Source organism: Rhinolophus ferrumequinum, chromosome 17, assembly GCF_004115265.2.
Source record: "Rhinolophus ferrumequinum isolate MPI-CBG mRhiFer1 chromosome 17, mRhiFer1_v1.p, whole genome shotgun sequence".
Taxonomy (NCBI): domain Eukaryota; kingdom Metazoa; phylum Chordata; class Mammalia; order Chiroptera; family Rhinolophidae; genus Rhinolophus; species Rhinolophus ferrumequinum.
Window position 1 is genome coordinate 48,342,340 of NC_046300.1, and position 27,281 is coordinate 48,369,620.

Sequence of the window (27,281 nt, forward strand, 5' to 3'; positions counted from 1 at the left end):
TACCCCTGCCCAGGCCGTCAACGATCTGACCTTCACAGAGGAGGTGGACATGAAGGAGATGGAAAAGGCCCTGAAGGAGCAGGACTACATTTTTGGGAACTACATCGAGCGGCTCTGGGCCTACCTCACCATTGAGCAGCTGCTGGAGAAACGGTGACCCTGGCCCACCCCTCACATAGCTGGGTCCCATCCCAGGCTCCTGGCACTGCCCCTAAACCTGCCTGTGCTGGCTCTGCTCTGGGGGGTGCCCAAGAGGAGCAAGACTAGGCCACACCCCGGGAAGTGCACCCACGCACACCCCCAGCTGCTCTGCCCAGTTTTCCACCAAGCCCTTCCGAATGTTTTTCCAGGGCCAGAGCCCAGTCTGACATTTGGGCGCAGTGATGATGAGGCTGAACACAACTGAAGGCTGGTCATCCCTCAGCCCCAGAGGGCAGAGGCTGGGCCCATTTGAGAGGACCACGTCAGCCTTCTTTTAGATGGAATTAGCCCCTGCTGCAGGGTCTGGCATGTGCTGAGTACTCATCATGAGTGATTGCTGTAGTAGCCATTTGAAGACCCTTATATTTTATACATAGAGAAACTGAGGCCCCCTCAGAGAGGAAGCACATCCTATCCATCTGTCCCAGGGAGCCGGTGAACCAGTTTTTTCTGAGTGCTAGTGGGATCCCCCCTGGGAAGAGGGGACCTGAACTGCCTCTGGGGCTCTGGGCCTGGTGCTGGGAGTCAGAGCAGCAAAGTAGGCAGGGAGCTGTTCTCCAGGCTGACCTCCTGCCCTGCCGCTCCTCACAGCAAGAACGCCCAGGGTGACGAGAAGGAGAACCTCACAGCCCAGGCCCTAGACTTGTCCCTCAAGTACCACTTTGTTACTCCTCTGACCTCCATGGTGGTGACCAAGCCTGAGGACAATAAGAACCAGATGGCCATTGCTGACAAACCTGGGGAAGGTGGGCACAGAGTGGAGGACTTCCTCCAGGGCCTCGGGTACCCAGAAGAGGGGTGGGCCAAGCTGGGGATACTCAAACCTATGAAGGAGAGGCAGGTCCAGGGAAATTGGCCAGGCACTGGGGAGGGCATTATGGAGGGAGTAAAGCTGCCTGCATGTACAGTGGGGTGTGGGGCGCATAGGATCCTCTGAGTCTCTAAAGGGATATGAATATAGGGGCCCTCTGCCCAGGGTCATTTCCAGCAAAGGAACATAGACTGCAACATGGAAAGGGTAAGCACTTCCAGCCTTTGAGTTAGGCCTGGAGCATGCTCCTGGGGACTGTGACAGGAAAAAGACCTGAGAGCTGGAGGCTGGGACCCGGAATATCCCTGCAACTAGGCTTGGGGTGGGGGTTGGGGGTTGGCATTGGGAGGCACAGGAGGCAAAGAGCTGGTCCAGACCAGGCCTCTGGCCCCCAGGAGCTCCTGGTTCCGGGGATACCCAGTGGGAGTATAGCTGCTAGGAGGCCATTAGCCGAGGGCTGGCTGGACAGGCAGCAAGCTGGTCACATTGGTCCTGCCACCAGCAGTCTGTGGCTTCTAACACATTTTCCCTCTTCCTCCCTCACAGGGTCTGCGGATACAGGTGAGCTTCAGTCAGCAGCTGGGTGGGTGTCCCAGGAAGACGATAAGAGAGAACCAGGGTTGCCTTGCCAAGTGCACTGGGGATGCCAGACTAGGAAGGGCCCTGCAGGACGCCTGGGCTCAGGTCTCGGCTCTGCTGCCAACACATGAGCAACCCTGGGCCAAGCTGTGCCCCGCTCTGAGCCTCACGGTCCTTGTCGCTTGGATGGGGGTGGCTTCCTCTGCCCAAGGAGGGAAAACCAATATGAGAATATTCTGTGACTTGCAAAATGAGCAGTTTCCCATATCAGGCACTTACCCTCGAGGGAGTGCTCTTAAGTTCCCATTTTACTGTGAGGAGACAGCCACAGAGGTTATATATTTGCTTAAGGGCTCAGTCAGCAGGTGGCCAAGCCAGGATTTCAGCCCAGGCAGCCTCTTTCCAGTGCCCAAGCAGGAATTCACAGCACTCTGTACTATTAGGCTGGTGCAAAAGTAATTGCAGTTCAAAAAGTTAAAAATAATTGCAATAACCACAGTTACTTTTGCACCAACTTAATACCACCAGCCCTAGAAAGAAGTTCCCTGGGCATGCCCCCTTCTCTACAGCCTAAACCCAAGGGTCACATTCCTACCCTCTGTCGGGGTTGGGGCTTCACTGGGAACCAGTAGCCCCAAGACAGGCAGAAGGCATGGGGTTGGGGGAGAGGGAACCCTAGCCCCCTCTGATGACTGCCCTTTGGCTTCTGTTTTGCAGTGATCCCCTCCATGGCTTACCTGAGTGAGTATATGCTGCCCCCGGCCCACTGGCCAGGTCATGGCCCTGTGCGGTTCCCCACCGGAGTCTCTTCTGAATCGGCTCTCTGGGACAGGCGGATGGTTGGATCCTGAGGAGACAGGGGGCGTAAAATACGTTGAAAACATTAAGGAGCAGGAAGGGGAGGAACATGATCCAAACTCTAAACAGGCCTGCTTGTTTAGCTGTTTAGCTCAGCCCTCTCTCCCTTTGCATCCACAGACAGCTACCAGCCTCCTGTAAAACCCTACTACTATGGTGAGTTCCCGGCTCCTCCCAGGCGAGGCTCAGGGCCCGGGGCCTCCACCCTCTCTAGGAGCCCATCCCCCAGGTGCCAGGAGGCGAGGGGAGGCCCCTGGAACGACGAGAGGTTCTGGGAGCCAGCCCCTTCTCTGATGTGCCCGCAGTGGACGGAGACCCCCACTTCATCATCCAAGTTGCGGAGAAAGATGATGCCATCTGCTTCAACATTGACGAGGAACCAGGCACAGTGCTGCGCCTCATCCAGGACCCCGTTACAGGTGGGGGCCATGAGCTCTTCCTGCGAAGGCCTGGAGCCCTCAGGGAAGGCCCACGGACCAGGTCCTCACTCTGCCTGACCGTAACACACCCATCTTCACATGCAGATTACATCCTGGAGGGGGCTGTCTGGAACCACAGGGCCAGTGTGTTGGCGCGATGGTTAGAGTTAAGGGTGGCCTGGTCCTGAGGGCACATCACAGCCTACATCTGGGGAATAGTTTTTCTCTACAATAGTATTTACAACACTCCCTGGCCCAGGTAAGGGGAAGACCTACAATGTGGGCCTTCAGCCACCAGGATGTCTAGGAACAAGTAGGGTTAGCTCTGAATTTCTGGTCTCTACTGGGGGCCCCAGTCTGCTACTTCTCAGCATGTCTGTCTGAGGGGGAAGGCACATCCTTACAGGCCAGCTGGATGCAGAAGGTCTCGCTGGTCTCTCACTGCTCCATGCCTCTGGCAGGCTTCACAGTCAATGGGCAGATCATCAGTGACAAGACAGGAAGCCCTAACTCCGAGACCAGAAAGACTTACTTTGGCAAACTGGGCATTGCCAATGCTCAGATGGACTTCCGGATTGAGGTAACGCCGGAGAAGATTACTCTGTGGAATGGGGCTGCACAGAGCACTTTCAGCTGGCTGGACACAGTCAAGGTCACGCAGGACGGGTAAGGCCCCTCTACTGGATCTCTGAGGAGTGCTACAGTCTGGGGATATAAGGAGGGCTGAGCGATTTGGAGAAATCTCAGGACAGAAGATCCATACAGTTCACAGGAGAAACTGGTGGCCTTGGCGTTCAGCCCGTGCCTGCCCAGGGAAGGTGACCATGGTGGACCCCACCTAACCTCTGGTGCCCCTGTCAGAAGCAGAATTGGTAGCTGGACATTTCATAGGGTTGCCCTTGAGGGAAGGACTGCGGGGACGAAAGCATTAGTGGGACCTGGCAATCTGATCATAACAATAATCCTATTTGTATCTTCTCAAAGTACTCAGCTTCTCCTACGTCTTTAGATGGCTCAGAGCCTGGTGGGCAGGGCATGAGTTTGACTCCCACTGAGGCTCAAAGAGGAAATTCACACAGGAAGCCAGTGGCTGAGCTGGGGCTCGATCCCAGGCCTCCAGACTCCCAGGACAGCCCCCTTTCTTGCTTACAGAGGAGCAAGCATCCACTCAGGGAGGGCATAATCAGCACGCATGAGGCGTCTTTTCTCCGTCACTCCTGAGACCGTTTCTGGAGTCTGTGTGCCCTCAGGTGCCATGCACAGGCAAGGCTCTGCCAAGCTGCCCTTGATTCAGGTGCCACTGGGCTCCTTGCTGCCCTCTTGTCTCCTAGGCTGTCCGTGATGATTAACAGAAGGAAGAACATGATGGTCTCCTTTGGAGACGGGGTTACCTTTGTGGTTGTCCTGCACCAGGTGTGGAAGAAACACCCCGTCCACCAGGACTTCCTGGGCTTCTATGTGGTGGACAGTCACCGGATGTCAGCACAGACACATGGGCTGCTGGGTACGGAATGTTCAAGCTTTAGGCTGTTTTCATGGCAGAAGGGGAAATCCACGTGAAAGGCCGTCCTAGTCACCGCAGACCCAGCGCACAATACCCCATTCAGCCTTTGCCTTAACCCTGGAAGGCCAGTGGCTCTGTCACCTAGGGTGATGGCAGAGGCTGACAGTGAATGTTTTTATTCCCAGGACAATTTTTCCACCCCTTTGACTTTCAAGTGTCTGACATCCACCCAGGGTCTGACCCCACAAAGCCACAAGCCACAATGGTGGTGAAGAACCATCAGCTGACAGTCACCAGGTGAGGGGACTCCTCTGATGGCCCCATCCTGCCCAGTAACAAGCCAGGAGGAAAGAACTCCCTCCCCCCATGCCCATCGGCCCAGCGGGCTCTTGTCTTTTGTGGGGTACCCTCATTTCCCTCTCTTATCTTGGCCCCCTCTAGACCCTTCCTAATCAGGTAAAGGCTAAGCTTGGCTCTTTAGAAGGAGTAATTATGCAACTTCATTCTTGACCAGAGTTCTGGACCCCTAGAATTGGCAACTTCACACCCTTTTTCAACCTTGGGTCCATGAGCGCAGCAGCCATCTTGCCCATCCTGTCCATCACGGCATCTCTCTCCTTTCTCCAGGGGCTCCCAGAAAGACTACAGGAAGGATGTCAGCATCGGCACAAAGGTGGCCTGCTGGTTCGTCCACAATAATGGCCAAGGGCTGATTGACGGTGTCCACAGTGACTACATCGTCCCTGACCTGTTCTGAGTAGACGTACCAGCTCCTGCCGAGATGGCTGGTTCAGCTCACCTGACACCTGGCACGGGGGCACAGAGCGGGGCCTAAGGGGGGGCTGTGATAATAAAGGCCAAGGTGGAAGCCAGACCGCCGCCAGCCTCTGCGTGCCTCTCTGAGCCCCTGCTCCAGGGCACACTAGCTGGGACCCCAGGTAGCTCAAAGGAGGAACTGGATGTAAGGGAGGGAACTTTCTGGGCATCCCCACCAATGCAACTGAAACACAGGGTTGTTTGGGGTGGCACTTTGGGGAGTCAAATGTATGATAATGAGGGAAGGAGAAAAGTCAAGAATTGACTCTGGAGCAAAGAGGCTCTGAGAAGTTGGGAAGGGCTGAGTGTATTTCAGAGTCCAGGAGGGTCATGAGAAGAGTCAGCAGTCCTGGCTCAGGAGCTCCTCCCAGCACTTTCAGGCCTGAAGATCCCTCTGTGACTCAGAAGCAGAGGGTACTCCAGGGCAGACACAGCCTGCAGCTAATTGTGGGTGTCACTCATCCCTCCATCCCTCCAATCATCTGGTCATCCACCCTCCCGCCCACTATCCACCCATCCATCCACCAACCATCCATCCATTCAGCAGATAAACCTAACATTCTGGGCAAGGATATGGGGGCACACAGCTTAAACTACGTCCTGTTTTCATGGGTGTCTCAAGTTTACCTTCAGCTGGGCTGGAGATCCCTGGGATCCTCCAGTCACACCCCATGGTGACCACTTGCTCCACCCTAAGTCCTGGGGGCGTCTGATAGATTCCTGGAGAAGGAGCTCTGAGAGCCTCTCCCACCTGGACAATCGCAACTGGCCCTTTGTGGGTCTCCCACTTCCAGGGAGAGCTTCCAGAACAGAACTGATCATCATTCCCTGCATAAAACCCTATAAATGACATCTCCCACCCATTGTTCTTGGGACAAAGACAAAAATCCTTCCCATGGCTTCTCAACTTCATCAACCCCACACACAAGGCCCTTTCCCTCACTTTCTGGATTCCAGACACACTGACTACTTCCAGTTCTGCAAACGTAACCCCTCCTGTCCCAGAATCCTTTGCCTCTGCTGCTCTCTCTGCCTGAGGGGCTGAGGGCATGCCGGGGAGAGGGTACCCCATTGAAGGAAACAGTGGGTAGCTCTGCTCGATGAGACACAGCAAGAGACACCACAAGGCTAGAGAAGGTTGGAGTCAGATTGGGAAGGGTCACGAACGCCAGTAGGGGTGGGGGTGGGATCTGGTCGTGGGTCATGAAGACGTACTCTGAACTCAATGCACAAAACCCTGGCTCTTGGCCTGGTGGCCTGTCCTCCTTGTCCCCTGGGCTGACCCAGTTTTCAAAACTCAACCCCCATCATGCCACTTCCAGGAAGCCTTACCCGATATTCCCCAGGTTGGGCAAGATGACTCCCTCTGGGCTGCTTGTGGCACCTGGTCATTCTCTGGGTGGCAGCTGTCACAAAGGCACTGAGTCTGTCACGGTGCCCAATGTACCCACCGCACATGGGTCAGGGCTGGGAAGTGAAGGACATGGCCCTACTTCCAATTGTTCACAGAGGACACCCGTTCTGCTGCCTGGGCCAGAAAGTCCCCCGTGACCCCTGTGCTGTTGTACAAATTCCATAGCCCAGCCCAGGTAGTGGTGTCCAGGACGGGGGGAGCACCCCTCTCTCATCTCGGTACTCGAGGTAGCCCCACAACAAGTATGACAGAGCCCCCAAGGCTGCTCCCTTGTCTCACAGCAACTGAGCCTGAGACACCTGCCTGCCAGCCAGGCTTGATGGAGAGGCAGCAGTGCAGGAAAGAGTGTGCCCGTATGTTTGGCAAACCTGCAGCTGGAGCCCCCTCCCACTAGCTTCTCCTCTGACCCTTTCAGAAAGACTCACTCAGTAAACGCCCTGTAGAGTCCAAGAGCTGGGAAAAGAATCACTGATGATCTGATTTGTTTCCTGTTAGCAAGCAAATGAACTCATTTTCTGCTTTACCCTGGCCGCCAGGAAGCTCAGAGCCAAGCTTTGTGCTGCTGCAGCTTCCCCTCCCTTGCTGTCATTGATTTAACTGTCCTCCTGCTTGACTTTTTCCCTCTTCTTCTCATTCTCACGGTTTTTGGTTTTATTCTCTTTATGCTTTTTATTTGTAAGCCAAAGACTTGTGTCATTTTTTTTTCAAGAAGTACCATGTTTCCCCAAAAATAACACCCAGCTGGACCATCAGCTCTAATGCGTCATTTGGAGCAAAAAAATGGTCTTATTTTAATATAAGACCAGGTCTTGTGATACGATATGATATGACATATAATATACTATAATGTAATATAATATAATACCGGGTCTTATATTAATTTTTGCTCCAAAAGACACATTAGAGCTGATGGTCCGGCTAGGTCTTATTTTCAGGGAAACACAGTGGGTGGAGTAATTATACGTGTTTTTATTTTTATTTTTTTAAAGACTTTATTGTGGCAGGGGAACAGGACTTTATTGGGGAACAGTGTGTACTTCCAGGACTTTTCCAAGTCAAGTTGTTGTCCTTTCAATCCTAGTTGTGGAGGGCGCAGCTCAGCTCTAGGTCCAGTTGCCATTGCCAGTTGCAGGGGGCACAGCCCACCATCCCTTGCGGGAGTCAAACCGGCAACCTTGTGGTTGAGAGCCCACTGGCTCATGTGGGAATCGAACCGGCAGCCTTCGGTGTTAGGAGCACGGAGCTCCAACCGCCTGAGCCACTGGGCCGGCCCAATTATACGTGTTTTTAAAGTATGCTTTGCCTGTGCAGGAATTGGTGGAATCTTTGGGATGCCTAACCCTGGGGCATGGATAGGAGAGGAGACACTCAACAGCCCAGGATTTAGAGTTGGGGGCCTGGGTCACTACCAGGAGACTGGGCTCTTGGGAATAGACACGTGCTTCCCTCCTGGGACAGGGGCCTCATCTCTGCCTCCTTTGTCTTCCAGTTTTAGCTTCTTTACAGGCTGGAGAGCAGACAGGCCTGTTCCTGAGCACAGGTGTGAAAACAAACTGTGTCGTGCAAATCCCATTGCAAAGGGGACCAAATGCTGAGAATGGGGAGGTGGCCTACAAAGAACTTCTACCCAGTTCACTCTCTTTTAGCATCAAAGCAGGTTTTCACAGACCGGACCGAGACTGAACCTTTGCTCCCAGAGAATGTTCTCTTGCCCTAGGTCCCCAGCTGAGGGCTGGAGTGACAATTTAAATGGGTGATTTAATTTCTCTAAATCTTAGTTTCCCTCCTTGTAAATCGAAGGGACTGAAAGCTCTCCATGGTCCTACTGGCTACAAGTGGAGTATTCTAGTGTTACACAGTGCTAAGTGTCTAAGATGCGATTCTGAGACCCTGGGACTGGCCCGATGGAACCAGAGACGCCCACTCCTTGGGCTCACACCACCTTTCTTTATTTGTAATGAGTGGAACTCCTCTCCCCATCACAGTCCAGGCTCCACAGGATGACAGCCATCTGCACACAGTGGGGCTGCACGGGGAGTGGAGTAGGCATAACTGCTCACATGAGAACTACAGCTCCACAGACCAGCAGGAAATCTCTGTTCCCGGGGCCTCCTCTTGGTAATCCAGCTTGAGCTCTCTGGGTTGGATAGACGTACAGACAGATAGGTGGTCAGCAAATCTCAGGTGTGGTGGGAAGAGAGGGAGAGAACTGGGGACAGAACATGGAGGATAGCGTTTCGGGGCCCCTTAGGACTCCCTCCAGCACAGGCCGACAAGGCCTGCTCACCCAGGGGAACTCAGTTGTGTGTGTTCTCCAGGGTCCAGGGCTCTGAGAGTTCAGGGAGAGTTTCCTGTTGCCCTCAACTCACCCTAGTGATCTCTGGGCTGGTGTGTTTTCTGTGGGTCTGAGTTGACCGTCTTTGTGGGGTCACGGAGAGCTGGGTCAAACATGTCTAAGGCATCAACCTTTCACCTGGCTATCTCTAGTTCCCCACAAGGACAGGGGAGTGGTGGCCCCCAAAGACCAGCTGTCAGCCTCCCAGCCCCCACTCCTGGCCAGGTTCAGGGGTCTGTTTGTGCTGAGTCACCTGGTGGCAGAGTGGTCACGCCCCTGAACCCTCAGTGTTTGCTTGCCGTCATCTGCTGCTGCTGGAGGCACCCAGAGCACGTCCTGGTAAAACTGGCCTGGGAGACAAAGGGCGAGTCAGCCAAGGATACAGACAGGAGGCTGGGAGACACACAGAAGAGCAGGGCACTGCCTATTCGAAGGCAGAGGTGGCTTCTGAGGACGCCGAGCCTGGGGCCCTGGGCAGCATACCAAGGGTCCCGCTGACATGGCTGGAGAAGCGGTCAGTGTCCCGCAGAAGGAGCCGGAGTCCCTGCCCAGGGCCATCCCAGAACAGCAGGCCAATGGTCACTCTGTCTGGGCTGCTGAGCAGCAGGAGCCCTGCCTTGTCCATGGTCATCTTGAGGCTGTGGAGAAATCCAAGGTCCTGAGAGGACGGCAGGCATGGGGACGCCTGCAGGGGGCCTTGGCAGCTGGGGTGGGAGTGGGGGGCGCTGGCCTCTTGTCCTCAGGAATTCTTGCTGTGGCCTTGGCTGGGAGGTCCATGACATAGTCTGGGTTTCAGATTGCTCACTAGTAAGTTAGGACCAAAGTTAATCTAATGATATCTGGTAATCCCAGCACTTATAAAACAAAACAGTGGTTCCTTTCCTTCTGATTTTCTTAGATTTGGTTTCTCATGAATGCTTGTCATATGATTCAAGGGGGTATCTAATAGGTTTACTCTGTCCCTTTTGTTTTTATGGCTAGTGCTTTCTTTTAATTAGTGTTTAATCGTGTGTTTTAATTTCTAGAAGGGCAAGTGTCTTCTTATCTATCCCCTTCTTTTTACTTCAAATAATCTTTGAAATTCTTGCCATTTGGTTTTCTGAGGAATGTTAGGCTCCTTCGAGCATGTTGAATAAGACCATGATGCTATTCTGAGGTTATTTTAAATGGACTTACACTAAACTTACGCTGCCTTGTGTTTGACCGTAGGAGGTGTGGTCTGTTTTTCTTCACATGTATCTTCTGTAGCTCATGAAAGGATGTGGACTCTCTGTCACTACGATTAGTAGGAATTCTTTATTCCATCTTCTGGTGTGCATGTCCAAGGCATAAAAATGCTATCAATCTTTGTGTATTTATCAGATAACAAGAAACTTGAAGATCTTTTATGAAATTGGGAGGTTTTCAGGTGAGCCTCTCAAATTTGCTAGGTGCTCACTCATTTGTCAAGTGGAAACCAGTCTCTGCTGAGGGGCTCAGTGAGAGGGAACAGATAAGGTTCTTTGTACTCAGCACTGGCTGGGGCACAGAGGGCAATGCTCAAACAGGGCCGGGGTCCTTGGCCTCTGTCCCAGGCCCCTTGTAACTTCCAGAGCTGGAGAGCTGTCTCTGGAAGGTTCTATGGGGCAGCAGCCCCTCCCAGAAGAGGTCAACATCCATCTCCATTACCCACCAGCTGCCCAGTGTTTGAGGCCAGATAGACTCGTTTCTCCTCATCAGAGCTCCAAGAGTATGCTAAGGATAACATTCATATGCCCCCCAGGGGACAGTGCCCTCCAACTTCTCATTATTGTCCTCATTATCTCAGCACGTAGAGAGCTGCCCTCCAGCGTGCCCAGCGGGCACTGCTCCTTCTAACGATCAGAGTGCTCCCCAGCCACGTTCCGTCATTGGGGCTTCCTTTAGCTTCTAATTCAGGGCTGGGGTGATTATCCCCAGTTATGAATGAGAAAACTGAGGCTCAGAGGGGCAAAGCATCCTCCCCAGAGTCACACAGGATTAGCAGCAGAGCTAGTTCCAAACCACACTGTCTCCCCTGCCCTGGAGAACGACCTAGGTTAGGTGTGAGGGCAGCTAGGTCCCCAAGACAACCCCTTGGGGCCCCCCAGAGCAGGACGGGTGTGGTGCAGGGCTGCCTGCACCTCTGCTCGCCCTGTGGGTACAGCCCACTACAGAGGACACATGCCCAGGCCAGGCAACCCTTCCCCACGCCTATGGCCTCAGGCAACCTGTCAGCGCTGTCACCAGCTAAGAGGTCACTGCTGCTCCCCAGCCTGAGGCTTACCCGGGCATCACCGAGAAGAGCGTTTCCTTCCACTTGTACACAGAGCTTCTTCGGTTCCGAATCACTACCACGTGCTCAGGGGATGCGCGGACTTGCAGCTGGAGGTTCTTGAAGGTCACCTCGATCCATGAGAACTGGGCCTTCTCCACCTCATACTGGCCAGTCACCTCAACCCCTGAGAGGGCCAGGAGCACAGCGGTCAGAGCTATGGCCCCAGCTGGGCACTGGCCTGAGCAGGAGGTCTTCCCTGATGACGTCCCCCAGAACCTTCCTTCACCAATCCCCTCCTCAGTGCCCCTTCCCCAGGATTCCCTCACACTGGAGCACGGTTTCCACAACCTTTCCACTCATCCTTTGGTTCCATATGGCTATGGAAGGGCCCCCAGATCCTCCGTGATTGCCACCTTCAGATGAGCCCTCTGAGAAGGGGGATCTTTGTCTGAAGTCAACTGCCATTTCTAGAGCCGCTGTAGTGGGCCTGGTCCTGAGCTAGGTGCCATGGCCCAGAGCGAGGTGGAAAATTGGCGGTCCCCACCCTCAGGGAACAAACAGACTGGGCCTGGCTTGCTGAAGTGGGAGACCGTGTTGGGGTGAGCATCCTGAGTGCTGGAATCCCCGTGTCTGACCTGACGCCACCACTCACCCAATAAGACCCTTCTGGGGGTTGGGGGACAGGTCTGGCCAGCACACCTCCCTCCTCCATACTCTCTGTAGTCCCACTAGTTTCTTTCGGGGCTCTGGCTTCTGTCTGTGGACCCCCACTATCTGCCAGGTCCCTGTCACTCCCGTGTGACCCTGTGCAGCCTCCCTGGCCCTCAGACAGCCCTTGCCTTCTCCTCTGGGCTTGTCTCCACGTCGCTCTGGCACTGACTACGGGCCACTGTCTTATCTGCACCCAGGTATGTCTCCCCACCCCTGAAGCCCGGCAGTGCCTGGAGGCAAGCCCACATCTTTCACCCTGGAGTGCCAGGCCCTCCACACCTGAATATGTGGTGCCCAGTGTATGGGTGCAAGTGTCAGCGCTCAGGGGCGTGACCATGCCGTGACACAGGACAGGCTCCATGGGCAGGCCACCCACTGTTGCCTATAGGGTGGTTGGTTGGGGGTGAGCGGGGTCTGGGTCTCTCTGAATGGCTGGCTGGAGGTGCACTTCTCACCTTGGTCAGGGTCTGAGAGCAGGTTCATTGGCCCCTGAGAGTGCTTGATGTCCACACAGAGCTGGTCCACGCTCTGCCCAGGCAGTGGCAGGATGACAGAAGGAGCCTGGATGGGGGCTGGGATGGCAGGTGAGGTTCCTGGGGTAGGTAGAGCAGACTGGAGGGCAAGGATGGAGAGGAGGGCTGAGGGGGGCTGGCTGCTTACCTAGGGATGGGGCTACCGTGGTCGTTTCTGAAAGAAGAAAAAGTCTGGGTTCAGGCATCCCCTTCCTAGGGGGATGTTGAAGGATGGAGTAGTGACGGGTGTGGCCAGAGCTTCTCCACTTCAACATTGAGAAACCCACACGACAGGTTCATAGAGATCCCTGGGGGCTCTCCCATCCCAGGGTCTCCCTGCTACAGGGCCGCAGTCTACTGCAGCGGCTCTGGTCTGGGGGCTACCTTTGATTCCTAAATCCATGTCATGAAACAGTCCATCGGGACTTGAGCGGGCGGAGAACTCCAAATCAGGCACTGGGCAGAATCAGCCAGAAACAGAAAGGGAGAAGGCAGTCAGGATTCAGGGCAATCAGCACGCCCTCTAGCCATCACTGCACCCCCCTGCCACACATACACCTAACCTAGGAGACCCTGCATGAAGAGATTTTTCAAGCAGAAGAGCACTCTATTAGGAAAAAACACTGAGGAGACAGGCTCCAGCCTGGCTCTGCGGCCATGTCTAAGTCCCGATTTGGAGATCAGAAACAGCTTGCGAGACCACAGCTGGCTTTGGGAAGGGAGACAGCCTTCCCTTTCTAAAAGGTTTCATCCTGAGCTAGCCTTCAGAGTGTGATGAATCTGATTCAGTGAAAATAAAGGACACATTACTTTAATGTCATGCCCCACAGAAACGCTCCCTCGTCTGTGCCCACGTCTGTGCTTGGTGCTTCCTCTCATCCAACTCTCCGGGCAGGTTTAATTATCACCTTGGGTTAACAAGACGCTCTGAGGTCAGAAAGTGGCTTACTTGGGAAGTTTAGCAGCCTGAGATCTGAGGTCATATCGTAGAGTACAGGAGAATGATGATGATGATGATGAAGAGGTCCGGGTGCTCCAAATTTCCGGTAGAATCCAGGAACTCCAGCTTTAGAAAAGTCGACACCTGCTCTTCCTTTGAGCAGTGTCATGGGTCCCGCCAGGGCTCTGAGACCCACTCGAGGAACGTGATACGGAGAGGGCAAATGGCTCCCCCCCCCACAACTGCCATTCTAAGAGCCTCTCAACCCAGGGCCAGGAGAAATTCCAAGCTGAAACAATGGACTCTTCTTGAACTCCTCTCTGCTGGGATATTGGCCACCCCTGCCCCAGCAATGCTCTTTAAATTACCTGATCCTCTGATGCCTCCTCTGGTAGTGAGCAAAGGGTCTGCAGAGTTGCCTCCTAATCAGACACACGTGAACTTGAGTCCCAGCCCTGCTACCAGCCAGGCGAGCCAAGCAAGTCATTGCCCCTACAGCCGGGGCAGAGCCCAGTCTGTGGCCAGGGTCAAGGTTGTCAATCTGCCCTCCCCTCCCTCGCCTCCTTTGCTACCTTTTATTCTGAACCTTCTGTTTCCTATGGAGTGAGATGGGAAGACAGCACGACCTGGAAATCAGAGAAGCCTAAGTGTGCATCCAACCAGATGGGAATTGTGTCCCTAGGGCCCAGGACAGCCAATATCTGAATGAACAGGTGACAAAATGTTGTGTGCTTGGGCAGACAACTCCCCCTCCTGGCAGCAGGGCTGAGCTGGAGAGGCCCTGGCCAGCAACCTGGTGGGACTGGTGTCCTAGGCCCTGTACCAGCCAACTGTCACCCAGGCCAGCCTTTAAAGGTATTAGGCCCTTACCTGAGATGCTGGTCATGTCTCTGTCTTCTAGATAAAACAAAAGAGAAGAGAGAAAGACAGAGACAGAGACACACGGTTGGAATGGTTTTGATAAGCCTGCAGTGCTTATATGTAACCTTGCTTCCCAACCCCAGCACTACACAGGTGCAGTGAACTTGGGGAGAGAAAGTGTTGGGAGATCCGGCCTCAGTTTCCACATCAATGAAATGGGATGCATCGCCTGGGGATCCTGAGAGTCTGAGTGGCAGGGTTAGCATCTTTGTCGGGAACTGGGAGAATACTGGGTCAAAACTCTGCCGCCACGGAGGCTGAGACCCACTCTCACACCCACCATTTTCCACAGGCTTCTCAGCAACTTCAGACTCTTCTTGGCCCTCAGGTTTGGTGACTACCATGGATGTGAGGGGGGTGACAAAGCTGTAGTTGAGTGACAAGCCCAGAGCTCGAGTTTCGAGGGCCTGTTTTTCAGCATCTGACGCGGAAACTCTGCAGGTTGAGAAGTATCAGAGGCTCAGCAGGTCCCTGGGGGCCCAGTTCGATTCTCCCTTCCTTCCAGACCCAGGTGTGTGAGGGCGGGGAGGGGGGCGTGTGAGAGGGAGCAGGTTCCTGCTGGGAGAGTCTGGAGCTCAGACAGGATACCACGACTCTCTCCATGCTGCATGCCAGCTGTGCCTGCCCCACCAGTGAAGAGCTCGGGGAGGCCCTGAGGCTGAGTGTGGCTGCCCCAGTGGACCCTAGAGGGCACGGGACTCACATTTGCTCCAGCAGTTGCTGGATGGTCAGGTACGCCCAGAGTCTCTCCATGAAGCCATGGAAGATGTACTTGGGGCTCCGGAACTCCTTCTCCTGCTCTGCCACCCGGGCCTCCATTTGGAAGGTGATATTCTGCATGAGCTGGAAAGGGGCCCAATCAAGACAGGAGCAGTGAGGGCTGACGCCCACGCCGGGCCGGGCAACTCCGAGCATGGCCATGATAACCTTGGTAGGGGCTGGGGAAGGTCCCAGACACTGGCTGTGAGTGGAGTAGGGGATAGGGAGGAGGTTTAGGGGTGCGAGGGGCTCAGTCACAGAGCCCCCAAGGATGAGAAGGAGGTTGAGAGAAAAGGTAGAAACTAACCCAGGTGGAACACAGCAGGCACTGAGCCAGGAGCTCGGATCACATGGAGTCTTTGGGAGGAAAGGAAATGAGGATGGGATCTGAAGCCCAGGCTGTAGAGACAGCAGCACGAAGGACACGCAAGTGCAGTGGGGCAAGTGGGGTCCCCAGACACAGCCCACCCCACCTAAAAGATGGAGACTCTGAGGACAGAGAGGGAAGCGCACTCCCCAGCAGTCAGTGGCAGAGCTGAGAAGAGAATTCAGGTGCCATGTCCCTGCTTGGATTTGGGGCCCCAACAAACTGTCCCCTGCCCAAGTTGGTGCCCTCTGCTGGGCACTGTGCAGTGTGACAGTACGGCATGTACCCACGTTCTGGGTGGACTGCAGCACCCTTCCCCAGGGGAGGGCCTTATGGTCCCAGGCTGACCTGGCCAGCAGCCTGGGAAGTGGGGTGCAGGGGCAGAGGAACCCCAGTCCTCTCTCGTCACAAATCCCACAACAGCCAAAGACCTTTTCCGTGTGGATCAGATCCTGCCTCCCTTGCTGAAACCACCCTCCTCGGTTTCTCACCCAGAGCTGGGCCTCCCAAAGCTTTGTCCCACTCAGGTCACCTGCAGAAATTTTGCCCTATCCACACGTACAGCTAGTTGTTTGACGGTTTTCCTTTAATGAACTTTCCTTAAATGAACTTTAAGTAGACTAACACTCTTCACTTAGCCTTGATCCATGCCAAAATACCTATGAAACCTCAGTTTTGGGATTTGAGTTATATTTTTCAGAAGACATATTAAAATAAATACATCACTACTAAAACAAAGACATGTTTGTTTGTGAATTACCCTGCGTCCCCTTGGGTTCTGCACTCTGGGGACCCCTGGCCTCCAGGATAATACCAGCAGCGAACATTTATGGAGTATTTACACTGAGCCAGACGTTAATCCCCACAGCAACCTTACAGGGCGGGTAAGGTGACCAATTCTTGTTTTTACACAGGAGGAAACTGAGGCAGAGCAAGATCAGGTGACTTCCCCAGGCCTCACCCCCAGGAGGTAGCAGTGTTGAAGCTAAGCAAGCTGACACTCGGCATGCACTGCCCATCGTGACACATTGTGACACTTGGCTACTTCTTCCAAGCTTGGCCCTGGGCCCCTCACACCCACCTGCCTTGCCCACCTGCCGTTCTCCCTACACATCCTGCCCACCTGCCATGAAAGCCTGAACATTCTTCCATCACTCCACCATCTGGCCTCTGCCACCTCCCACTCATCCCGTCGTCTCAGCTGGGCTTCCTCCAGTAGGCCTTCCCTGAACCCCAGGCCAGGCTGGGGCTCCTAGTGCTGTTCCTCCAAGTCCCCGGGCTTATCCAGTCAGAAACACCCCAGCCTGCAGCTCCTTATTTGTGTGATGCTTCAGTTTCTCTTTGTGGAATGAGAGGGCCCCCTGTGGCACAGAGGCAGGGAGGGCTGGGCAAGGACAGGGCACCACGTAGTGAGCCGAACTCCTGACCCAGCTGCAGTGGGGCCCAGGGCAGCTTGCCTGCCCTGCTTGAACCTCTGTCTGATGATCTGTGAAGTAGGGGCAGCACCCCCTGCCCGAGTGCAACCTCAGAGGGCTGGCATGAGGACAGGAGGGGATGCCAAGCGCCTGGCACCTCAGGCACAGCAGCCCAGACTGGCCACTGAGTGCTCACCCCGTGTCAACACAGCACGGGTGCTCCCCGGAGAGTCACGACATCATCTCATTGAATCCCCACCATGAGCCCATGCAGTAGGGACTGATGTCATCCACAAGTGGCAAGGGGCACTGTGTCACTTGCTCATCGTCAATCGGCTGGAGTGTGGCAAAGCTGGGGTTTGAACCCAGCCCCTGTGAATGCCTGCTCCAGCTGCCCTTCCTCTCCAGGATGGCTGGCTACACTCACCAGCTGCCCTTCCTCTCCAGGATGGCTGGCCACACTCACCGGCTGCCCTTCCTCTCCAGGATGGCTGGCCACACTCACCGGCTGCCCTTCCTCTCCAGGATGGCTGGCCACACTCACCGGCTGCCCTTCCTCTCCAGGATGGCTGGCCACACTCACCGGCTGCCCTTCCTCTCCAGGATGGCTGGCCACACTCACCGGCTGCCCTTCCTCTCCAGGATGGCTGGCCACACTCACCGGCTGCCCTTCCTCTCCAGGATGGCTGGCCACACTCACCGGCTGCCCTTCCTCTCCAGGATGGCTGGCCACACTCACCAGCTGTCCGCTCACGTTGGCTGAGAGCACATCAGGGCTCTGGTCCTGGAGCTTTCCGGCCACCACCATCTCAGAGCCCTTGAAGAGCAGCTGGAAGTTGTCCTGCGTGACCTCCTCCACGGCGTTGCTTGGGTACTTGAAGGCCACCGCTGTCAGCAGTGGGTTGGCCACCTCCTGGTAGAAGTCCTGCAGGGTGGAGGGTGTCATGAGGGCCGGGCGGGGGTCTTCCCAACTCTCTGAGTCATCCCTCGCTCAGGCAGCCCACGGGGCAGGATGGCACCTGGAGCTGCACGGCGGAGTCCGAATCCTCGTAGATGCGCCGAGCCAGGCCACCGTTGTCCAGTGCCAGCTTTTCCAAGAAGGCGTAGCTGACGTCAAAGCCAAAGCCCAGGCAGAAGAGATTATATTGGCCGCCTATGGCATCCTGCACATTCTTCTGGATATTCTTAGGGTTGGTCTCCCCTGGACCCAGCGGTTTGGGAACGGGGAAAGAAAACAGTGATTTGCTCAAGGGATATTTCTGGAATCTCAGAGCCAGAGGGACCTCAGGGACCGCCCTCCCTGCCCCAGGTCCCACAGCAAGCCAGGGTCACTCTGGGCAGTGTGCCCAGGAATTGCTGGCAGTGCCCTTACCCACGGTGGGGTCGCCATCGGTGAGGAGGATGATAAGGGAGACGCTCCCAATGGGCAGCCGCTCCTTCCGATTGGCTTCGTCCAGCAGCTGCACGGCCATCAGCATCGCACTATTGATGTTGGTCCCTGAGAGGCACACATTCTCAGGGTGGCTCCCAGGCAGGGCTCAGTGCCCGGGGACCCTCCACCCTGCAGGGCTGCAGAGGCACTCACCTCCTCGGGCCTGGATGTCGGAAGCGTAGCTCCTGGCCTTCTCCACGTTCTCTGCTGAAGCTGGCATCAGTGATGGCATCCACTGGGTTGCTTCCCTGCTGAAGCTGACTAGGTTGAACTGGTCTTTGGGGCTGAGGTCATCTAAGATCTTGATTAGGGCTTCCCGGGTCTGGTCAGGGGAAGGAAAGATGAGGCGGGTGTCTTAATGGGGCCTCGCTGGGGCTCCTGGGCCTGCATCTGGAGTGGGGCCATGGTAGATACTCTAGGGGCGGGACTTGCCCCGTACTCTGACCAACCTTGGCCCCTGGGAGCCCCCCACCCAGGAAGATGGAGGAGGGGGCGTCTGCCTGGTCGGCCAGAGCTGCTGGTGGGAGGTGTCTGCTGGTGTGACCCACCTGCTGGATTTTCCTGCCCTGCATGGAGCCACTCTTATCAATGACGAAGATCACATTCTTGGGTATCGTGGGCAGGCCCTCGGGGGCAAAGTAGTGCACAAAGTAGCCATTCTCGATCTATGACCAAAGGGAGACGCACCACAGGTGATGAGAGCTGCAGCCCGGCTCTGCCCCCACAGTCTCTTCATTCCAGCCCCTCTACCTCTTACCTCCCTAAATCCCCGCCACCTTTTGTTTCAGTCTTCCCTGCTCACGCATGGCCCACTAGAAACCTACACACTCTTTACCTCCTATTTGTTAGAGCATTTGAGTCAGCTTATACTAAAAGGTAAAGACTTAATAAACTTAAGATCAGTCAAAAGAATGAAGACTCTAAAAACAAGATCCGTCAAAAGAATAAAGGGGAAGTATAATGATGCCAGCAAAGAAGCTACTGCAATTGAGCATAAAACTGAGCTATGAGTTTCCTGGCAGCCAAGGCAATGAAGGAAACCCTGCAGGGCAGTTCTTTAGCAGAGATGAAACATTTTTGCCTCTGAAAGGAAATTCTTTCAGGGACAACGTAACTAAACTGATTGTTTTCTGTCTGTGCTGTCCTGGTGCATATTGATAAGTAGGAGCAGTTACTTTGCCTTTCCTTCTAGAATACCCAGGCTTAGGCTCTTGAGATGGATGGATTTCCTGGTTGCCCTGCTCTCCCCTAGAGCCCACGCACCTGAATGGACCCCCCAGAGAGCGTCCGGTTCACATCATAGCGCACGATGAAGTTTCCATCCACGACTGTATCCTCTTGCTCTGGAGACTTCTGCTGCTGGGAGAGCGTCGGCTTGAATCGGATGTGAGCCTGAAAAAACGACAAGGCTGAAGTTGGGAGAAGCAGCAAGGCCATGCCAACAAACCCCTCATTCTATCTGAAATGAGAATTCCAGATGCAGCCTTGGATCAAATCCTAGGGAACTTTCTCTCTGGCTGAATTATCAGATAACTGGCTCCGTACATGGGAGGGGTGTGAGCATGGAGCCATTCCTGGCGTTGTGCAAGCAGAACCTGGGATCGGGATGTGTTCAATCCAGGTATTTTCTTCTCTCCCCCTGGTCCTGGGACCCTCACCTCAGTGTGCTTTCCAAGTCCTTTTCCCCTGATGTCAAACCAGGAGGACCCTGTCCTCCGTTAGGCCTTGCCCTCCCCGTCTGCCAAATGACAGCATGGGCACAGACCTCAGAAGTCCATCCAGCTTAGTAGTCCTGCCCCACTGTCCCACTCTCTGGAAATCCAGGCTCACAGGGCGGGCCTGAAGACAGGCCCCCTTGGTATCCTTGCCCGCTGACCATGGCAGACCTACCTTGGTCTCGTTCTGTGAGATGGTGAGGGCGCTTGCCAGTTCGTTGGTCAGGAAGCTGCTCTCTGTCTCCAGAAACCTGATGCCCTGAGGCTCGAAGATGTGAATGTCCATCTGGAGGCAAGAATTGGGCCACTGGGTCAGCCAGGAGCCAGAACTGGGCCTCCGAGGAGGCAGCGGGGAAGGAGAGGCCGTCCTCTACAAAGCAGGGGTCATCTAGGAGGCCTCCTGGGAGGGGACAGCACCAGGTACCTGCAGGTGCTTGACTAGCTGCTGGGGCCGGACTTTCAGCAGCAGCTCATACAGTCCCAGATGCCGCTTGAGCAACTCCTCATACACCAGCTCAAAGGTGACCTTGGCAGCGGGGGCCACACTAACTGCGACCTGGAACTGCTCCATTTTTCTCCCGGTGGCCCTGCGGGAGGAGGGCATCAGGTTTGCCCCTCCAGACCGGGGCTACAGGGCTGAAGGTAGGGGCAGCTTCTGCCCCACCGTGCAGGGTGTCCCACCACGCCCTGGGGCTCACTTGACGAGGCCAGCGCTCTGTCCCCTGGCCACGGCCTCGGCGTACTGCTCCTGGGCTGCGGCCTTATCCTTGATGTTCCCTGGGTAGGTCACTCCATCGATGATCCTGAGGCAGAGGGCGAGTGTTGCTGAGAGCCTGGTGGGGGCAGCCACTCCAATCCCACCTCCTCCAGTGCACCTCTCCATAGAGTGACTCCTACCTTCGCCAGCGCCCATTCCTATTTATTATGCACCTTCTGTGTACAAGACTCTGCAGGACACTAGGTAAGGGCAGGGAGCCTCTGCAAGGTGTGCCAGGACCCCGTGTACCCTGAGGCACGCACACTATACGTGCACACTATACGTGAGTGGACAGGGCAGCGAGGGTGCAGAGGAGGGAGGGCTGAGCTGAGGCCTGGCCTCCTGTCTCCCTTCCAGTCTGGCCCCACGTCCCAGTTACCCCTTCCACCTCGTACACTGTGCCCAGAGGAACCGGTCAATCACCAGTGAGAGCTTCCTGAGCCGCGTTCGCACCGAGCCCTCTGTCCAGGCAGACTGAGAGAAGGGAGAGGCCAGGCTTCCAGGCCAGTGGGAGACACAGGGCTGCAAGGCTCTGAACTCTCTCCCCCATGGCTGTCTCCTCTTCCCACCAACACTCCAGAGAGGGTGGCCTCTCGGAAGGTGGGTTTTGGACAACTGTTGGACGGGGCTCCTAGGGGCGCCTATACAATCCTAGTGGTCATTCTTTGAGAAAACTGCCTTGGCTGTTTCCCGGAAGAAAAAGATGACCCTAGAACCTCCTCGTGGGGTGAATAGGGAAGTGGCAAGCAAACATAAGCCTGCTTCCTCTGGGGGTGTTGTGAAAGGGTGGGCGTTTGCAGGGGTAAGTCGGGGAGAGGGCAGCCAGGATGTCAGGACCAAGTGTTCCTTCTTCCCACCGTCCTGACCTTCCTGCTCATAATCTAACCCTGGGCTTGGGATGGGGCTGGTGCGGGGGCTGCAGGGCTCCAACTCCCAGAGGCCCAGCCAGGTGAGGGAGGAGGGCAACCTGCCCCCACGTCCCTATTTCATGCAGCAACAGGATCTGGGTCCAGAGAGTGATGCAAGTCCCGGGCTCTCAGCAGATGTGCTGGGCCTGGAACCTTGCAATCTGGCAGGCTTGGCACCCATGTGGGGGGCTGAGTGCAGCCTGCAAAGGCCACGCTGTGAGATACGCAGCACAGACCTGACTCCGGGGTTAGGAGAAGTAGGAACTGTTGGAGGGGCATGGGCGGGGCTCGAGGGAGGAGGCAGCCACAAGGACCCAGCCCCCATGCAGCTTTCTAGAGGGCCCAGGGGACCTGGGGACCCTGCCTGAGAGACGCTCGCTCTCTGCTTTACCCATCACCCTCCTTGAGTTTCTGGGATCAGCCTCTCTCTGGCTTGTCAATCACTGCTTCTCCTGTGGGGCCAGGGACGGGACAGAGAGTTCTCTTGCGTTTACCAAACATTGCAAAACTGAGTTGGGGAAGAGTAGGGGAGGATAGTAGAGGACAACGTGAGTATCGTCACCAGCTCACAGAGTCCACAGGCACCCCAGGGGCCTCCCAATGTGGCCTCTGACCCAGAGCAGAACCGCCCTCTCTGTGGTATCCCAGTTGGGGATGGGGGGCTAGCCTGGCTTTGAACTTCTAGTGACAAGGAGGTCCCCCTCCTCAGGCATCGTTCCATGTGGGGTAGCCCAGGGGTAGGAAGTTTTCTGTATTCTGAGCTGGAATCTGCCCTTTGGTGTCTCCCTCCTGCCTGTGATTGGCTTCAGGCTGCCCCAAATCTGTACTCCTCAAAGGCAAAGACACAAAGATGCCGTGCTTTTCCACCTGCTACCTGGACAGTACTTAGGGATCACGGAAGGGCAGATGGAGGGAGGGATAGAGGAAGAGAGGAAGGGAAAGAAGGGAGGGAGGGGCAGAGGGATAGAGGGATGGAGAGAGAGAGGGATGAAGGGAAAGAGGAATGGAGGGAAAGAGGGCTAGAGAGCTGGATGGAGGGATGGAACCACCTGAGCACGCAGGAGGTTCCTGGGTAAAGCTCTGGTTCCCTGTATTGCCCACAGGTGGAGCATACACACCTTCCATCAGGAAGTGGGTGTTCGCAGTGCAGGGTTGGGAGGCGGGAGGAGGGGGAGGGCAGGAAGGCACCTACATGGAGAAGTTGGTGATGAAGGCTTTCTTGGGCAGCTCCATCTGGAAGGTGGCCTCCTGCAGAGTATCTGCTCTGTTGACCACCCGGCTGGTGACGACCGTGTGGGCAAATCGGGATGAGACCTTGGAGTCCACAGTGAGGCTGTAGATGTCGATGTCATTCTGGACCAGTGAAGGAGGTGGGGTGGGATTGTTTCAACGCCCATCCAGCTTGGGACATCACTCTTCAAGAGTGGGTCCCGACCTAGGTCGCACACCAAGCCCTGACTCCCAACCCCGACTGAACCGTCCAGGCCTAGGCTAAACCCCAGGAGGCCTCTCACATGTGAACCGTCCTTTCGAATAAGAGGCAGCCGTGTGCTTCATTCCCCACCTTACAGCGCCACACAGGGCAGGGGTCCAGGCTGCCAAGCACACGGCAGGTGGTGGAACCTGGGAGGGCATCTCGGGTATCCTGGCCCTGGCAGGATCAGGAAACTTATGGTCTTAGCTCTGCCCAGTGAAAGGGCAACAAACAAGTCCTCTGATTTCTGGCAAACTGGCCTCTGCAGAAATCAGGGAGAACAGCTCTTGCCAGTCTCCCGCCAGCAGCCTACAGGAGCTGGGAAAATCTGGAGGTAATGGGGGTCACGTCTCTAAGAACTGGGACTCTTCTTTGCCCCCTTTCTGCAGCCATCAATTCTCCCCAGTTGCCCTGCTTATCCCCATGGGTCCCTGACCCAGGCATACGCTCTTCACCCCAGGTCTAAGGTCCCCATGCCGACACACGAGGAGCCCTTACACACCTCCTGCCTGCCTGTGTACGGCACTCTTGTGTACACAGCAGCTCTGTTCAGCTGCACACACGGCTTGGCACAGAGGTGGGTGACTGGCCAGTGGCTTGTATATATATGTGAGTGTCTGCTCTCCGCTAGGCGCCGTACTGAGCACTTTATAGTATTACAGATTTCACCGTCACAACAAACCTCCGAAGAGGTTCTATTATTACTGTTATACAGATGAGGAAAGTGAGACAGAGAAAGCATAATAACTTCCTCAAGGTCACTCAGCCAGGGAGAGGTAGAGCTGGGCTCACAAAGCCCATTCACACCCACCCACACCCACTGCTGGCCTCCAGGAGCAACTTGCTAAGCTGCATTTCCTCACCTGCAATATGGGAATGAGATCAGCCCTTCTGTAAAATGGGACAGTGTCCACAAAGCCCTCGGGGCAGTGCCTGCTGGATCAGCACAGTTTCTTTTGCATACATACTGATCCATGCTCCCTTGTGCTTACACGCTTGCACACACACAGGCTCTCCTCTACTTCAATCATTCACCAGCTCACACCATTCAAACTCAGGTGCCCATGGTACCCATTACCTTTTGGGCAGTGGTGGTCTGGAGGACAGCCAGCAGCGAGAGCAGGACCAGCACGATGCCACAGGTAGGGGCTGCGGCTGGAGTATTCATTTTGGCTCCAGTGCCTGGCAGGCTGCTTCTGAAGCTGAGAGAAAGTGGGGAATGAATTAGTAACTTGCTCACTGCCCCGCCCCCTGCGGGGGCAGTTTCTGAGAAATTGGGATCTACAGGCCAAAAATTGCAGTGGTGTCAGATAAGCAGGCAAACTGCAAATGTCCCATGGACCTTGGCTGGGGACAGGAACATGTACAGTAAGTCCTCAATGTCATCATTGCTAGGTTCTTGGAAATGCAACCTTAAGTGAAATGACATAAGCCTGGTCGGACAATTAAGTTTGTGAACTTTCCACTGTGTAAGTGCATGGTGGAAAGTTCGCGAACTTAACTGTCCAACATTTTACCCTAGGCTAATTGATATAAATGAGTTCGGTTCCTGCAGCATATTTCTGGTCACAAAAACATCACCAAACTTCTAAATAAAAACCCAAAAGACTTCTAATATTAAACATTGAAATAAATGTGAGCTATACACACATTTAAGAAAGATGAATAAAAACAAGGAAGATGATGCTTTTCCAACCCATTTATTTCAGTTCAGGGTTGCGGGTGGCCAAAGCCTCAGGGCGCAAAGCGGGACCCCACCCCAGACAGGCCACCCTTGCATCGCAGGGCCACTCACACACATCCATACTTACTCAGGCTGGGACAATGTATGCACACATGCCAGTTCACCCCATGTGTACATCTTTGGCAAGTGAGAGGAAATCAGAGCACCTGGAGAAAACCCACACAGACATGGGGAGAACGTGTGAACTCCACACACAGTGGCCCCTGCTGGGAATCAAATTTTTTTCCTCATCAACATTATGACCAAACGAGGTTGAATGAAACGACATTATTTGAGGACCTGCTACACTGAGGAAAGGCAGGCTCAGGTGGGAGTTGGGTATTGGCGTCGTTTCTGAAAGGTCTAGAACTTTCCCAGGTCACTACCACCCCTCACACCAGTTGCTCCAACAAGCTCCCTAGGACTGGGAGTCACAACAGTGAGCCAGCCCCAGTCTCCATTAGCCCAGTCGGGGGGCAAACAGAGGGATGGCCGGGAAGAGGAAGGCTTGGGGGAAGCTTCTGGGAGGAAAGAGACTGCAGGCTAGGCCAGTGTGACTGGGCAAGACCTGATGGGGCCAAAGCAGGTTGGATCCACCTTATTTCTGGGGTGAGAGAGGCTAGGCCCAGGGCCCCCCTTCTCTGTCCTGGGGACCCAGGCTGCTGCTCAGGCCCCTTTAATGTAGCCAGGACTCTTGGTTCAACTCCAGCGAGGCTGCCAACACCAGACCTGCACTTTGGCAATATAAACCGAGAGCCATAAAAATGTCCCCACGCTGTGGCCCAGAGGCCTCCCTCAGGGGATTTACTGAGAGGAAAACAAGGGACAGAAGAGAAAGGACAGAGCTCCCGAGGGGGCCGGTTCAGGGTGGTGGTGCACACATGAGTCAGGCCAAGGCACCCATGAATCACAGCTTGAGGGAGAAAGGGCCGACGGATGACCCATCAGCACACCAAGGCAGAGCCCTTGTCAAGAGCCCGCATCCATAGGCCAGTGGGCCCAGAGCTTAAGGTAGGGTTATCGATGACTTTGTTCAATTCTCCTTTAATAAAGTTGAAGTGCCGCTTTTATAACAAATAGCAATAAAGTGAATAAACAGGGGATCTGGACACAACTGGCATTTGTGTCCCTGGTAGCTGTGGGAAAACCCAGCTCCTCAGTCAGTGGCCACAGATGGGGTAAAGATGTTCCAGAAAAGTGCAGCCAGGTGCCAAATCCTGGTTTGGGGAAGGAGGACTTGGGGACACTAGTTATGGGGGGAGGGGCAGCCATTTGGGGCCCACTCGAGGCCCCGAGGCAGTGCCTGGCTTGCAGAGGGCTGAGAACGGGTCTCCTCCATTAGCCCTGCCTTGGTCACCTGGGACCGCATGTGGCCCCGGGAGAGGCATCATGGACTTGGGCGCTGTGTCTGTGGCTGCAGTAAAAGTTCCCCTTCTCCGAGACACTCCAGCCAGAAGGCTCATGTCTGTGCGCAGCTCCACTGCTTGCCCTCTGGCTCTGATATAACTGGGATCACACAGGGGAACGTACCCCGTCAGCAATCTGGGGGAAGAGCCTCCCCAAGGAGCCCACTGAGCAGGCCCAGGCCCTGTCACCACAGGTCTGCTCCCTTGGGGCACAGAGCGTGGGCCCAGCCTGGAATAGCTATATAAGCAGGCCAAGTTGGCAGGGAACATGGGAAAGGCTGAGCAGACAGATCCACCTGCCCAGGGGACAGGCAGGGCTTCCCTACAGGCACAGCCCCGAGCCAGGCACTGCGAGCCCAGCCCCCACTGTGGTCTTGCTGTCACAGCTGGACAGGCCTCTGTAGTCCCCAGAGGCTGACAGCTGTATGCACACAGGGGACAGTGAGGCCTGAAGAAGGAAGATCTCACATGAGCCGAGCACCCGGTGTTTCCCTGGCTCAGGGGGAGCTGTGGGAGTGGCAACGGGGACATTCACCCTGAGCTTGGGAAACACACTGCCACTGGCCAGAAGGAGCGTCAATCGAGGGATGCAAGATGGCAAGGAGGCAGTACAAACAAGGGGACGGGGGAGGGGAAGGCGCTGTGAGATCCCTGGCTCCTGCAGAGCCTTGGGGTCCTAGGAAGCATCTCGATGACTTCTGTGGAAGGCAGGGGGAGGGAGAGCCCTACGCTCCCACGTGCTTCACTCTTGAGCAGTGTCACTGTGGCCTGCTTTATGCAGCAGGCTCCCGCTCAACTCCCTTGTCATACACAAGGAGAAACTGAGCTTTAGAAGAGGAGAAGTGGTCTGAAGTCACACAGAGGGTCAGTGCCAGGTCTCCACGTCCAAGACTCTGTCTAGTATGCAGCAGTGGCCATAACACTATGTGCATTATCCTCTGGGAACCTCCCCAAAGCCATGAAGGGTACAGAACATGTGCCACACTCGCAACCTGCCCTCCCCTACCCTACACTTAGGGGTCATGATCA

At 55.2% G+C, this 27,281-nt stretch overlaps 2 protein-coding genes across 2 annotated transcripts in view; one reads left to right on the forward strand and one right to left on the reverse strand.

Moving 5' to 3' along the window:
* The window catches only part of ITIH3 (inter-alpha-trypsin inhibitor heavy chain 3), a 14,075-nt gene extending 8,824 nt beyond the window's left edge, over positions 1-5,251 (forward strand). The window contains 10 exon segments of the mRNA XM_033132039.1: positions 14-153; positions 793-947; positions 1,559-1,573; positions 2,309-2,332; positions 2,570-2,605; positions 2,755-2,868; positions 3,330-3,534; positions 4,200-4,372; positions 4,558-4,669; positions 5,000-5,251. Of these exon segments, the coding sequence (XP_032987930.1) occupies positions 14-153; positions 793-947; positions 1,559-1,573; positions 2,309-2,332; positions 2,570-2,605; positions 2,755-2,868; positions 3,330-3,534; positions 4,200-4,372; positions 4,558-4,669; positions 5,000-5,129 (1,104 nt within the window). The 3' untranslated portion in view covers positions 5,130-5,251.
* A 3,278-nt stretch (positions 5,252-8,529) lies between these two features.
* Positions 8,530-27,271, reverse strand: ITIH4 (inter-alpha-trypsin inhibitor heavy chain 4). Its single transcript, XM_033131825.1, has 26 exons — positions 27,259-27,271; positions 24,935-25,013; positions 24,202-24,325; positions 22,842-23,002; positions 20,683-20,787; positions 20,409-20,571; positions 20,160-20,270; positions 19,533-19,661; positions 18,818-18,934; positions 18,423-18,591; positions 18,210-18,335; positions 17,857-18,038; positions 17,577-17,762; positions 15,000-15,139; positions 14,577-14,731; positions 14,246-14,272; positions 13,948-14,001; positions 13,744-13,797; positions 13,385-13,528; positions 12,820-12,891; positions 12,584-12,610; positions 12,379-12,495; positions 11,222-11,396; positions 9,421-9,575; positions 9,191-9,287; positions 8,530-8,739 (listed from the first exon to the last, which is right to left on the reverse strand). The coding sequence occupies exons 2-26, from the start codon at positions 24,982-24,984 to the stop codon at positions 8,670-8,672; spliced, it is 2,910 nt and encodes a 969-aa protein (XP_032987716.1). The 5' UTR covers positions 24,985-25,013; positions 27,259-27,271; the 3' UTR covers positions 8,530-8,669.
* Between the last annotated feature and the right edge of the window lie 10 nt (positions 27,272-27,281).

What these genes read in the sequence shown, in the direction of transcription:
- ITIH4 (XM_033131825.1), bottom strand. Translation starts at nt 24,984, where the DNA reads ATGTACACATGGGGTGAACTGGCATGTGTGCATACATTGTCCCAGCCT. An exon ending in TCTCACAGAACGAGACCAAG is followed by an intron (nt 19,662 to 20,159) that starts GTAGGTCTGCCA and finishes TCGTTTTTTCAG; the next exon opens with GCTCACATCCGATTCAAGCC. An exon ending in CATGGATTTAGGAATCAAAG is followed by an intron (nt 12,611 to 12,819) that starts GTAGCCCCCAGA and finishes TTCTTCTTTCAG; the next exon opens with AAACGACCACGGTAGCCCCA.